Below are 13,965 nucleotides of genomic sequence, written 5' to 3' on the forward strand. Positions count from 1 at the left end.
TGGTGGCCAGTGTCCACAATGAATGTCCACCAACACGGAGCCAGGCGGACTTGCCGTTCTGGGGCCGGGCCACTACGAGGCGGTGGCGGGAGCCCGGCGCGGGCGTGTGACGTCACCGCGAGTCTCAGAGGGGCAGGCGCGGGCGGGTGACGTCATGCTGCGCCTGGGAGAGGCCGGCGTGGTTGTGTGGCGTCACGCCGCGCGCCGGGGCCTAGCGGCGCGGTAGCTGGCACCCCGGCTCTCCGCGCTGTCGACATGGGTCCGCGCGTGCAGCTCCCGCCCGAGATCCAGCTGGCGCAGCGCCTGGCGGGGAACGAGCAGGTGACCCGGGACCGGGCGGTGAGGAAGCTCCGGAAATACATCGTCGCCAGGACTCAGCGAGCCGAAGGTTGGCGCAGGGTTGGCGGGATGTGGGAGGGGGCGCTTCCCGGGCCCGGCGAAGTGGGGCAGGAGGCGGCGGCGGGCCGGGTTAGGGGACCTCCCAACGGTGGAGCTTCCACGTGCTCGGACCCGGCGGCGGGGCCTGCGGCGGTGCTGCCACTCGCCCACCGCTCGCGCCCCCGCCCCAGCCGGAGCGCTTGGCCCTGCTCCCCTTCCCCACCCTGGCCGCACCCAAGCTGCGCGGCGCTCACCTAGTGGTGCGGTGGCCACGTGTCCCTCTGCGCGGACTCCCCCCTCTCCCCGCCCCTTGTCTCCTCTTCCCCGCTCGGACCTGCCGTCCTCTGGGAACCGGACCCCCCGTTAGTCCATACATCCTGCCATCCTTGCTGCCTGCTGTTTGGGCACCCTCTGTTTTCCCTCAGGGCGGTATTTATCACTGTTGGTAGTTTTCTCCTGTATGGTGGTTGGGATGCCTGAGTTTCACTGTAGTGTGTGCTCCTCAGAGAACATGCTTTTTAACTTGTCTCTGTAACCATGGTTCTCAAGATGTGGCCAGGTCAGCAGCTTCAGCATCACCTGGGTATCTGCTAGAGACGCAGATTCTTGGGTTGCATCCTAGCCCTGCTTAATCAAATCTCTGGCAGTTGGGCCAGCAGTCTGTTTTAAGAAGCCCTCCAGGTGATGCAATCCTGGTGCTAAAGTCTGGGAACCACTGCTCCAGAACAGGGTGCCAGACACAGTTAGGACCTCAGGACACACTTGTTGAATGCTCTATATATCTACCTTCATAACTAGCCCGAATGAGGTAACTTGTAATTTTAAAGTTTGAGAAGAGCACAAACCCCAGGTGTAACATTGTGTGAATTATTACCAACAAATTTCACCTGCGTAGCTACTGTCCAGGCCAGGAAATGGTGACTCCCTAAATTTTGAATCTCCAGAAATGGAGTACGGGGCCTGATGCGTGTAGATTCTCGGTCAACATTTACTGAATGAGTGAAATGGCAGTTACCTGACCAGGGTTGGGGGCGGGTAGGGGTCCCTGCAGCCACAGGCTCAGCAGGTTCAGAGTTGGGAGGATGGCTTGAGAGGGGGTTCAGGCACCTTTACAGTACGAGGACTTTGGTCTAATTCAGGTGCTCACGTTTCTCAGGCTTTGTTGGGGCACTGAAAGCTTGGGTTCCTTTAGTCTGAGTGTTGCTGTTTTCGACGCAGGTGGTTTCACACATGACGAGCTACTGAAGGTGTGGAAAGGACTGTTCTATTGTATGTGGATGCAGGACAAGCCACTCCTCCAGGTGAGCGCACAGGAGGGAGCAGGAGGGGCTGGGGCAGCATCACTGGGGGGACAGATGTCCACCCTCATTTTATACAGAAAAAACATGCCAGGGGGCATTCTAGAGCCCCAGTACTTTTTTTTCAATAGCTAGAGGGGCCAGGACCTCTGGTCATCGTGGTCCTCCCCTGGCTGAGCTGCCCCCTGCAGCAGCGCTGGTGACTGCAGCGCAGGCAGTGGGTGAGAACCGGGCTTCCTTGTCGTGTGCTTGTCAGAGACGGCAAGCTGGGTGCAGAAACGGTGGAAGCCAAGGGACAGAACCCAAGTCTCCTGAGACAAGTGTCTCTTCTGCTAGCCTTTTTAAAAAACAGTTTTTATTTTTTAGGGCTGTTTTAAGTTCACAGCAAAATGAGAGGAAAAGATACTGCGATTTCTCTACACTTCCTCCCCCGAGTCGTGCACGGTCTCCTGGGTTATCAACAGCCCCACCAGAGTGGGTCACTGGTCACAGTCCATGAACCCACATGTCATGTCGGCGTCACCCAGAGTCCACGGCTTACCTGAAGGCTCCCTCCTGTGTTGTACAGTCTGTGGGTTTGGGTAAACGCATAATGGCATGCGTCCCTCATTGTATTTTACGCTGGAGCTTCACTGCCCTAAACTGCTCGCCTTTCTAGAGTGTTTCTCAGTGGGAATTGTTTACTCTTCAAAAGCACCTGGGCGGTGAGGGTACGTATTTAAAATGCAGATTCCTGGGCTGTATTCCATGCCTACTAAACTAGGACCTCTCAAGGGAAGGTTCTGGAATCACCTGTTTAGCCTGAGCACTGGGTGATGCTTGGTGCAGTGACACAGGCAGGCAGCAGGTGGTCACCTCCTCTCTGCTGGTTCCGAGGCTCCTGCTGTCTCCTGTCCCCTCCTTTCCCCCCAGTGGAGGTACTGGGGATTGAACCCAGGACCTTGTGCATACTAAGCACACACTCTACCACTGAGGCATATGCACCCCCCCGCCCCGCCCCGCCCCAGAGGAGAGAGGAGAGAGGGCTCATACTTGGGGCTCAGCCTCGGTCAGGAGAGTAGTTACTGCCCTTGAGTGTTGTGAGGTTCTGTCGGCCCGGCCTTCTGGGGGGCCTTTCACAGCCCGTGTGAGACCTGCAGCCCCCGCGCACGCTGGGCTGAGAGGCCCTGCAGAGCTGGTGCCTGCGATGACTGAGAACGGTTGAGTGACTCTCTTCCTGCTCTTGCTCGTGGCTGTCAGACCTCGTTTCTTTGGGGACTGAGGGCGTTTGTGCTGTTTCTGTGCAGGAGGAGCTCGGCAGGACCATTTCGCAGCTTGTCCACACTTTCCAGACCACAGAGGCCCGTGAGTATCCTTGCCGAGGTCAGGCTGGAGCTGCAGAGGGTCGGCTCTGGGACACAGGAGGCTGGTGTTCCGGGGGCGAGAGTGAGACGCCCACTCCAGCCGGCTTCTGTTGGCGCTGGTGTGTGAGACGCTGTTCTCCGTCTCCCATGTGGATTAACTCAGCATAGACTCGGTCAGGGGTCTGGAGGGCTGATACCGCACCTTTTAAGTTAAAATGGAAATCTGGTGTGGTGTTAGCAGGCTGATGACTGGCGCTCACCTGCTAGTTGTAAGTCCCTGCAGGGCGTCCCCACCTCTCCTGTTCCCGTTCTCACTGAGGTCGGTAGTTCTCAGCGCTGCCATCGGCCCGTTGGACTCCGCTGAGTCTTTAAAAAGCCTGATGTCTAGACCCTGGTCCCGTTAATTCAAGCCCTGCAGGTGGGGCCTGGGCGCCAGCATCCTCCACCTCCCTCCACTGCTCCGAAGGCAGCCAGGGCTGGGCAGCGTCACTGGCGTTGGCCGCGGGACCGTTGCCAGGCAGGCCCTGGCTGTGTGGCTTATACTGAGCAGACAAAGTCGTGAGCAGTAGGGAGTGTGCAGTTAACGGTGACTACTTTCTCCACTCGAGAGTGTCTTTGACTGCGCTTGAGTCATTATCCACGAGATCTGTTCTCCATCACGTTTACCTTGCAAGAGCCTGCAGAAGGGTTTCTGTGCTCAGCCGGCCAGGCACAGAGCGTTCACTTGGTGCCACTTGAATGAGGCTGTGAGCTCAGCTGTGACTGAGCCACCTTCCAGGCCTTCCTGTTGGAGAAGCTCTGTGGCAGGAAGTGGTGCCTCTTTCTGCCCGAGCTCAGGGTGTCAGCAGGCAGGGTTCTCCTGAGGCCCCTCTCCTGGGCCTGCAGATGCCGCCTCTCCCTGTGTCCCCACCTGGTCGTCCCTCTGTGTGTGTCTGTGTCCTTGGCTCCTCTTAAGGACACCAGTCAGATTGGGATATGGGCCCACCCCAGTGACCTTTTATTCTAATCACCTCTCTGAAGGCCCTCGGCCCAGATTGAGTCCTGTTCCAAGGTCCTGGGGGCGATGGCTTCAGTGTGGGGTGAGGGCCCGGATGAGCCCGCGGAACTCTGGTCCCGACACACCCATTCTTGGAGGGCTTCGTGCATAACCAGCAGTGGATCCTGGGGCAAGCAGTGCGGTCGGGCAGTTGTCGGGTGGGGTCCTCCCCGAGCCGAGGGGTGGTGAGGGGAGCAGCGGGGGAGCAGCGGCCTGAGGGCTGCCCTTGTGCTCTCCTGGCCTGTTCTGCAGACAGTGAGGCTGCAGTCCGGGGTTGGAGCTGGGCTTTGCTTTTTTGTCGCAGGCTGCTAACTGCCCCGTCTCACAGGCGCACGGACTCGGGGGCTGAGCGCCCCGCCGCCGGGACTCGGGATGCCCTCACCTACCCCCCTTCCCTCCCCAGGTGGCTTCTGCTTTCCTTCGTGACCCTCCCCGCTTCTCTCCTCCAGAGCACCTGTTCCTTCGGGCCTTCTGGCAGACCATGAACCGCGAGTGGACGGGCATTGACAGACTGCGCCTGGACAAGTTCTACATGGTGAGGAAGGCCCGCGGGGCCGGGGTGGGGAGGGCTGGGCGCGGCGGGAGCGTCCTGGCTTCTGGGCAGCAGGCAACCCTGAGGACTACATTGGGCGGTGACGGGAGCTCCAGCTTCTCTTGGGGTGCGTGTGCCTGGGGTTCTGCAGTGTTTCCTGTTTCTGAGGTTGGAGAGTGGGCATAGAATTCAGCTCTTAAAACAGTTTCGGTTCAGAGGAAGAGGCTTACGTCGCCCTCCTGGGCAGAATCGGTGGTGCGGCCATCGCATCCTTGCTGCAGACGTGTGCCTGTGCAGCCAGCAAAGCCGGTGGGGCCCCGGGGCCGCCTGCGGGCGCCAGCTTCTGGAGGCGCTTCCCGCCGGGCGAGGACAGCTTGTCCAGCAGAGCAGACCCCTTTTGTTTCTCCTTTCCCGCACCACATTCCTGTGACTGGGCTGTTGACTGCACTCAGAAATGCAGGAAAAACTGAAAAATGGGTCAGACTCTTGTCTTGCTGCTGCCGCCACTGACCTGCAGCCTTGTCACTGTGATGGGACAGTCCCCAGATGAAGGGCCAGTGCTGCTACCTGAGAGCAGGTGACCCCATGGGGGACATTCAGCAGGGCAGTGGCCCAGCCTCACTGAGGACAGGTCGCCATAATCTGCCCCTGAGATCTGCCACTAGCTCAGTCTTGGGCCAGGGCTGTGCGGACGCCGTATGATGTCAGATATACTAAAGTGAAGGCCAGCCGGTGGGCAGGGCACGGAGCTCAGGAGGGAAGGAAGATGGGTCATGATGCATGTGGGCAGGCTGGAGGCCAGGCTCTGCACTGTTACAGATCCAGGCTTTTAAGACAAAGTTCCCTGAGATGCAGGACTGGCCTTAAATAGGGTGGGTTCCGCAGCTCTCTGAGGCCTGTTTCCCACGACCGGCCCCCCCCACCATGTGGCCACATCCACCAGCACAGCCTTGCTGTGAAGGCCGACCCTCCTGGCGGCCCGCAAGTAGGGGATAGCATGAGATGGGAGTGAGTGTCCCCAGGGACGGGCGTCCTGGCTGTCGGGTGTGCTCTGCTCTGCTCGTCTCCTTTGTTACCTGTCACCGTGACCGACCCCTCTGTAGGCGTGTAGGGTTCATCCTCGCAGGTGGGAGGATGCTGTTGGCCACCGTGACAGGAAAGTGAGGGTTGTGGGCAGAGAAGGTAAACAGTTACTCTGTCGGGGAGAAGATCCAGGGGGAGCTCGGAGGAGACAGTTTCGGGTTCATACCTGGTTTTTCCGGAGGCTCTGCCGCTGTGGGGGAGCCACACTTCATCCTGCTGCTCTCAGAGAGCTGGGCGTTCCAGCCCAGCTGCAGTGGCGCCTTCTCCAGGCCCAGGCCCCCCCCGGCGGGGGTGTCCTGTCCACTGGCGGCTCTTGAGGGCCTATGGGGCACGCTGGGGCCCCCAGGTGACCAAGGGGCAGGGGGGATGTCGGGAGGTCTGGGACGTGCCCACTGACGGGGTCTCCTGTGCCACAGCTCATGCGGATGGTCCTGCACGAGTCCTGGATGGCCCTGAAGACGCGGGGCTGGGAAGAGAGGTCAGTGCCCTGGCGCGTGCTCCGCGGCGGCCCGTGCTGCTCACGGCGAGTCTGTGTTCCCGTGTTTCTCCTTCACTCGCTTGTCAGCTGTGCACTGACGGGGGTCTTGGTGCTCAGAACAGAGGCATTTTAAAGTCACAGCTGGTGCACATGTTGGTGAAAGTGTCTGTGGGCGCCTCGGCGGGGTCCTTGCTGTGGCTCGCTCATTTCAGGACTTAGGATCGTGTTACCCAGTAGGTGGCTAGTGCCTGAAACGGGGTTGTGTTAAAGGGACGGCTGTATTTCTGTGAACTCTTTGGGGCTGTTGTTATGGCAGTAGCTCCATCCTTGTCGTGTCTGGCAACTCCCCCCACCTGCTGCCCTGGGGGGACCAGCTCTGCCTGCCTTTCTGCCTGCTCTCATTCGTGCAGTGGGACTGGTTTGTGGGTTTGGTGACCGTAAGCACTGTCCCTGGCCTGAGGGAGGGGTCTCCTGGCCTGGCCTGGCCCCGTCCTCCTGGGCTGTGGAGCATCGTCCAGGGAGCCTTTTGCCAGATGTGCACATCACCGTTCAGGTGCAGGTACCTGTATGCCATCGAGCACCCAGGAGTGTCGGTGCATCTGGACCACTGAGGACTGGCCTCTGGAGCTCTCTGGCCTGGGAGCCCCGGGCCTGAGACCTCGCAGGCCAGCCTGCCAGGGCGAGGTCTGACGTGACCCGTTACGGCCTCGGGCCCAGGGCAGTGGGACCCAGGGATCAGCTCCTCCTCTGCCCTGGCCTCCATCTCCCACCTCTGTGTTTGCTCTGCCCTGAGCCTCCCTGCGCAGTCCCAGCAGGGCCAGCAGAGACTCCGGACGTGGTGACGGTGGCCTCCTGTGGGCCAGGCCGCCCTCCGCCTGCCTCCTCTAGGACAGGAGGGGGCCTGGGGGGACGTTTATGCGCCTCGGTCGGCCCTGGCCATTGGCACGTAAATCCAAAGTTGCAGGAGCTGTTTGTGCGGCATCGACCCACATCGTGGGATCTCCACACATGTGGTGTGAAAGTTCCTGTTCCTGTCAGAGCCCCACCGTGGGCCACGTGAGCCCACTGCCTTGCTGCCTGTCTGGCTGCTGCCGACTTGGCCTGTTTCCCTCCTCAGACAGACTGAGCAGCTGCTGGAGCTGCTGACCACGGAGATCCTGCACCCTGACAGTCAGGCCCCCAGTGGGGTACGGAGCCATTTCATCGAGATCTTCCTGGAGGAGCTGGCCAGAGTTGGTGCCCACGAGGTAGGGCCGGGGTGAGGGCGGCAGCCTAGCACCCCCACCACCCCCACCCCGGCGTCTGTGGCCCGGGGCTGAGCGGCTCCCGCCCCCCTCCTCGCAGCTGACAGCCGAGCAGAACCTCAGGCTCATCGACCCCTTCTGCCGCATCGCCGCCCGCACTCAGGAGTAAGTGTCGCCTCCCTCCCGCCTGTCGCTCTTTTCCCAGCGCCCTCCAGCGCTGCCTTTGGGAGCAACTGTTCCCTCCAGGAAGAGAGAGGGCTTGCGTGGTCACGGGGGCCCAGCGGGGCCCAGAGGGGCCCCGGGTGGGAGAGGGGGACACGAGGGGTTGGTGTTTCTTCCCTGGAGGGTCCAGCCTGACCAGCTGCCCTGGTCGCCACGGCCCCTCAGCTCCCTGGTTCTGCATAACATCACTCGAGGCATCTTTGAAACGATCGTGGAGCAGGCCCCGCTGGCCATCGAGGAGCTCATGAATGAACTGGACGTGCAAGAGGAGGAGGAGGGTGAGGAACAGGACGTGCCATCCAGGAAGCCACCTAAAGGTGAGGATCACGTGTGTCCAGGATGACGCCCACAGTGGCTCTTGCCGGGATCCCCGCCTTTGTCTCCTGTCTCGTCCCCTCATTTCTGCCCTTGCCCCCAAAGTCGTGCACGGGTGACCTTAGAAGCAAGCACACGTGTTGCTCACTCTCTGAACCCCGGCTCTATGGCCTCCTGTGTTCTCATGAGGTCCCTACTCCCCAGGCTCATCTCTGACCCACCAGTCCTGCTCCGGGGCGTCTGCTCTGCCCTCCCCTCCCCTGCAGGGCCCCTGCCCTCTTGTCGTTTCCCCAGGGCCTCTCACTTCCTGGCAGAAATCGCTTAAAGTTACATGAATCGCTTGTTTACCTTCCTGTCCCTGCTTCCGCCGCCAGGACAGGGAGCGCTGTTGACTGTCTCTGTGCCCTGCCCAGAAGTGGGGTTGCTGCATCGGATGGTGATTCTGTTGACTTTTTAGCAGCGTTGTCCTGTCTTCCAGGGTGGCTGCGTCACTTCACCCCCGCCCCCCGTGCACGGGCCCAGCGTCTCCGTGTCCTCACTGACGTTTGTCAGTCTGTTTTGAGAGGAGCTGCCCCCACGGGCGTGGAGCTGTGGCGTGGTTTTGATTTGCACTTTTCGAATGATTTCTGGTGCTGAGCACAGGCTCGTGGACCATTCACGGAGAACTGGAGAAATGTGTGTTCAAGTCCTTTGCCCGTTTTTGAATCAGATTTTCTCGGTTGAGTTTTAGGAGTTCTTCGATACTCTGGGTGGCGCCCTTCCGCAGGTTTGTGCTTTGCGGTCGGCCCTCCCGCTCTGGGGGCTGCTCTTTGACCCTGCTGATAGTCTCTTGCGATGCGCAAAATAGGAAGTTCCCGTCAGGTCTCGTTTGTCCTACTTTTCCTCGTTGCCTGTGCCTTCAGTGCCACGTCCAGGAGAACCGCGGTCATTTCCGGTCTCGTGAAGCTTTTGCCCCGTGTTTTCACCTGAGTTTTATTGTTTTGGGCTTTTGATCCATTTTGAGTTAGTTTTGTATGTGGTGGGGGGTCAGGGTCAGCCCCATTCTTCTGCGCGTGGACGTCCAGCGTTCCCAGCCCCGTTTGTTGAAGGGCCCATCCTTGCCCCTCCAAGTTGTCCTGTGTCCTGTGGAAGGTCGTGTGTCTGTGAGCTGCGGGTTGGCTTCTGCTGCCTCTGACTCTCGTGCCCTTGCTGGCGTGCCCCTGGGTTTTCTCAGCCGCCCCCACGCCGCACCGGCACTGCCCGGCCGCCCGGGGCATCTTTCCTGGCCCTCCCTGACCTCCTTCTCAGTAGCCAAGTCACCGGTCCAGGCAGCCCCAGGTCCTCGCGGGGCTTGGTGACGGCCCACAGCCCTGCCGTCACCGTTCTCTGCCTCCCACCTGTCCCGCTCCGCTGCCTGTCCAAACCTTCCATGTGCGGGGAGCGACGTCAGAGCCCCAGACGCCTGGCCAGTGTCCGCTTCCTCACCTGCAGCTGCATCTCCTGTCACCCTGTGGCTGGGCCAGCCCCCCTCTTCTGCACCCTGGACTCCTGCCCCTGCATTTGCTGCCTGGGATGCCCACTCACAGTCCCCTCTCGGTTTCACTCCTTGAGGACTGGTCAGGCCCCCATCTTCCCTGGGACGGCTTTCTCCTCCCCAGGCCTCAATGCCCCTGCCGTCCACCCAAGAGTGGGCCCTGGCTGGCAAGGCTCCTGGTTCCCAGGCATTTGTGTTGGGCCCTGTGACCCCTGTGGCACCAGGTATGTCTTTGAGTCCGTGGGCCCCTTTCGTCCTAGGCTCTGTCTGTGGGACTGGACCCGACCCGGGTGCGGAGCAGTCGGACGATGACGACGAGGACAATGCCGGCTCTGTCCTCCAGGTGGGTGGCCGGGCCCGTGGGCCGGGTGCTCAGTCCCTGCCCTGCGCTCCCGATGTGGGGAGCTGCTCTTGGGGGCACAGTGGGGGTGGCATCTGTCCGGCTGGGACGCAGAGGAAGGCAGGGGCGCCGGGCGGCACGTGCTGCGTGGGGGGGTTTCGGGTCCCCGCTGGTAGTCGGAGCTCAGCTGACGGGGCTGTAACCAGGTGAACTGGACATGCAGGGCATCTCCCCGTGAGTCTCGGATGTTGACTGCTCGTGCGTTAGTAAGGTCTTCAGTGTCTTGGTCAAGTAAAGTCATTAGGTTGATCTTGCTTGTTTCTTCCTGCTTTTTTTAACGTGGGTTTTAAGTCACAGGCTCCCTGCGGCCCCGCACGTTCCCACGGGCGTTTGCTGCCTCCGTGCCGCGGACGGTCTGCATTTGTGCGGGGATGGCCTGGGGATGGCGGGGCGCGGCCTCGGCACGTGGCTCCTGCGCTCCCTCTGCCGGTTCACGTTCCGGGGGCCCCTGGGAGGTGACTCGCCCTTTGCTTCCACGGCATCTCTTTGTGAAACAGTTTGACTATGAGGCTGTTGCCAGCAGACTGTTTGAAATGGCTAGTCACCAGGACACCCCTCCTCCAAACCGGAAGCGTCTCTACAAAGTGATCCGAAAGTGAGTGTCCCTGGAGGGGCTGGCGTTGGGGTCGCCCCTCCCTCCCTGTGGTGGCCCCGCCCTCAGAGCTCAGGCAGGAAGGGGCTTCCAGAGGGCAGCCGAGGCCAGTGACCGCCTCCCCTTGTTTCAGGTTGCAGGGCCTCGCAGAAGGTGAGCACGGGGCTGCCCAGCTGAGACAGGACATCGTCCTCTTGGGAGTGGATGGGGCCACACGTTCACCCCCAGAGCGTGGACAAGAGTTTGCAGAGGCCGGTGGTGTTTGTTTGGCGAGAGGCGGGTGGCTGGCCTCGGGACGCTTGTCCTGATGAAGCTCAGTGGTTTTGGGGGCTGAGTGTGCGTTTGAGGCTCACGCGGCAGGGTGGGGCCCGGCCCTAGAGCCTGCATTTCCGGTGAGTGCCCACAGTGCGGCGGTGCTGGGCTGCGGAGCAGCAGACAGCCCCAGTTTGTGGTGTGTGGCTGGTGGACCTGGGAAAGCGTATTCTGAAAGGCAGTTGCTCATGACATGGTGCTTATGGGGCCATGGAGACAGTGAACACGCGAGCCGTGAGCGTCCCGGCTGCCCGTGGCCTTCTGATCACCCGCCTTGGTCCTCAGGCCTCTTCCCTGAAGATGACATCCCAGAGAAAGCCTACAGGTGTCCGCGTGGAGGGCGGCGCGTGAAGATGAAGAGGCGCCTGTCCCAGCTGCAGAGCAGGACGGGTGAGCCTGGCAGTGTCGGCTGCGGTGAGGGTCTTCCTCACCTGCATTCTGTCCTCACGCTTGGGACAAGTGACCGGAAGCCTGTCTCCAGATGTGACCCCCTCCTCCCCAGCCTACTGCCCTGCACCACATCCAGCCCTGGGCTTCTGCTGTCTGGCCAAGGGCCACTCTGTCTTCCCTGCCCTCCTTACCTGTGGTTCTGGTCTGGCCTCTTCCTGACCCTTTTCCATCTTTGATCTGTGTGTGCCTCTTCCTTCTCTGCAGTGCCCTCCAGAGAGCCCTAAGCCCACTGCACTCTCCTCCTTGATTTTAGAGGCTTCTCCTCCCCCTGCCTCCTCCCTCCTCCTCCTCCTTTCCCGCTCCACCCCCCCCCCCGGCTTCCTCCACCCCAGCTTGTCCACAGGCGTGTGGCTAGCCTGTGACCGCCTGTGCCAAAGGCCATCGTGTGCTCCTGTGCCTACTGCAGACCCCTGGGGCCAGCTGCCCGCTGCAGTGGGGCCGGGCTGTGCCCACAGCACCAAGTGGGGTGGGGGCGGGAGGAGCTCGTGGCTGGAGGGGGATGCAGACGAGGGAGAGACAGTGGCCCTACCTGTAGCCGAGACCCCTCCTGTGTCACCACATCTGCTCAAGTGGCCCCAGGCCCTGGGATCTGCCCTTTGCAGGGTTGGTTCATTCTCTGCTCTGGCCCAACCCTGTCCAGCTCATCTCACGCCAGGGCCCTTGAGCAGACGAGGACTGGCTCGCACACCCACGCCAGGCAAGGGGCCGGATGCTGACACGGCCCCGCGTTCCCAGCCGCGCCTCCGGCCCTTGTGGGCACGAGCCTGAGCCCACCTGCGCCCCACACCGCTGCCCACTTTGCCTTTCCCTGGCCCTGTCCTCGCCCTGGGCTTCCTAAAGGCCCCCTTTCTGGCCAGCCTTTCTGGTGCCAGGAGCCCACGTGGATTTCGCACCTGCCCGCCGGCTGTGGTGCTGGGTCCCTGGGGGGCCGGCTCAGGTCCGCTTCACGGGCCGTCAGTGCTTCTGTCAGGCACCGTGTGTCTGCTGTCCCGGAGCTGCCTCCCTCGTTCAGAGAACCGCGAGGTGGGTGGGCCTTCCTTGAGCCTCGGTCACTTGGCCTTGCCGTTGCAGGGAGAGGTGCGGGGGAGGCCTCGTGTCCAGACCCGAGCCCCGGACCCGCGAGGAGAAGGCGGCGGCGGAGCACAGGGGCTGACCCCACCGTGTCCCAGGAGCAGCCTGGGGGCCGGCGAGGGAGAGGGGCCCGCAAGAGGGGGCGGCGGCCGCTGGCAGGGCCAGCACGAAGGTGGCCAGTTACCAGGAGCCAAAGGTGAAGAGGAAGCAGACCCCGGAGGGCAAAAAGTGGTGTCGCCAGGCCCACCAGGGAGGAGGAGGCAGGACAGTCGGACCGAGTTCCGGAGACTCCGACACCGGCTGCTACTGTGTCCGCAGCGGCCGAGGTCAGAGCTGACGGTGGTCGGGCCCACACTTAGCGCCCGTGACCCAGGAAGAGCTGCTGCTGTGCTGACCCGGGTCAGGCCGGGGGACCCCTGCCGACGCCGCCCTCAGCAGGAGACGCAGCTCGCTGGGCGTCCGCAAATAAAGCGCTCCGAGGGTCGCGCAGACCGAGTCCTGCCTCTGCTGCGTTTGTGCGGAAGCTCTCCAGCGGTGTGAGCTGACGGGTGCCAGCGGTGTTCACGTTTTATACCCAAATGTGCCTGCACGTTCCTCAAGCTCTGTAAGACGGTGGCGCGTGTTACCAGTGGTGTCTGGACGAGCGCTTCACACGCTCTTGTTGGGAGTCAACGGTGAACCGGTGCTTTGTGCCAGCCCCGTTGCTTGAGCGGGAGGCGCAGCTCCCTGTCCATCTCTTGTCACTTGTGGCTCAGAGGCAGAGCAGGATCTGACGTCCCTCGGGCGTGTGCCTGCCAGGCCCTGCACGCCTCCCCTCAGCTCCTTTAAATTCAGTTTCAGTTCCTGGCCCGAGGATCCCAATCTGAAGGAAAGTACAAGTGGATGCAGTGGCAGGCGGGCTCCAGGTGGCCTCCGGGCAGGGCTGGGCCGCGGGGCAGGGCTATGCTGGCGACAGGTGGGCGCCGTCTCGGTCTGCTGGCCCGGCCACACCTGCACCGTGTGTGGGTGAGCCTGGGGAGGCTGGCACTCAGCTTGCTGCCAAAGCCCAGCAGCCTGCAGGCACCAGCCCTCCCCGGACAGCGCTGGCTCCTTTGAGGGTGTGGCCCTGCCCGGCTCCAGAGCAGCCGGTGTGGATGAGGGTCTGCTGGGGTCCCTTCATTTGTTTTTAACAACTTGATTGAGTGTACTTTGTACACCAGTCAGTCCGCCCGTTTGAAGTGTATGAGCCAGTGGTGCTTTGTGTATCCGTTGGGTTGTGTGTCCCTCACCCAAGTCCATTTTAGGACATTTTCGTTTACCCCAAAGAAGCCCGGTGCTCAGGGCCTCCTTTACTTTGGGGAAGAAACCCACGTGAGGCTTTCGGACCAGCAGGGACCCCCACCGTGGTTACTGGTCACCAGGCTCACATGTTCATTTACCGGTTCCTGGAGCAGCTGGGGTCTAGAGCAAGTATCACTGTCTGATGTGCTTTAAGAGCTGGTAGCAAGTGTGTTTTATTGCTTCCCAGTCGTCGTCAGCTCTGCTAAAGGTCCTCTTCCCAGGAGGGTAAGCAGGAGCCCTGGAGCTGGTTAACTACCGGGGCTGGGGAGCCCCACCCCTGTGTGTCACGTGGACAGACCGGAGCCTGATAACCAGAGGTGACCAGGGGTTCCGGGCTCTCCGCCGTGGGTCGCGTGGGTTAAACCGCGTCCTCCTCAG

General features: G+C 61.7%; 1 protein-coding gene across 1 annotated transcript; it reads left to right on the top strand.

The window, feature by feature from the left end:
* Nucleotides 1-160: 160 nt before the first annotated feature.
* RRP1 (ribosomal RNA processing 1) lies at nucleotides 161-12,608 on the top strand. Its single transcript, XM_064476454.1, has 13 exons — nucleotides 161-388; nucleotides 1,597-1,679; nucleotides 2,963-3,020; nucleotides 4,505-4,590; nucleotides 6,087-6,148; nucleotides 7,266-7,395; nucleotides 7,493-7,557; nucleotides 7,780-7,931; nucleotides 9,703-9,785; nucleotides 10,340-10,437; nucleotides 10,568-10,587; nucleotides 11,032-11,136; nucleotides 12,268-12,608. The coding sequence occupies exons 1-13, from the start codon at nucleotides 256-258 to the stop codon at nucleotides 12,465-12,467; spliced, it is 1,275 nt and encodes a 424-aa protein (XP_064332524.1). The 5' UTR covers nucleotides 161-255; the 3' UTR covers nucleotides 12,468-12,608.
* Nucleotides 12,609-13,965: the final 1,357 nt, after the last annotated feature.

The sequence above is a fragment of the Camelus dromedarius genome, chromosome 2 (assembly GCF_036321535.1).
Source record: "Camelus dromedarius isolate mCamDro1 chromosome 2, mCamDro1.pat, whole genome shotgun sequence".
NCBI lineage: Eukaryota > Metazoa > Chordata > Mammalia > Artiodactyla > Camelidae > Camelus > Camelus dromedarius.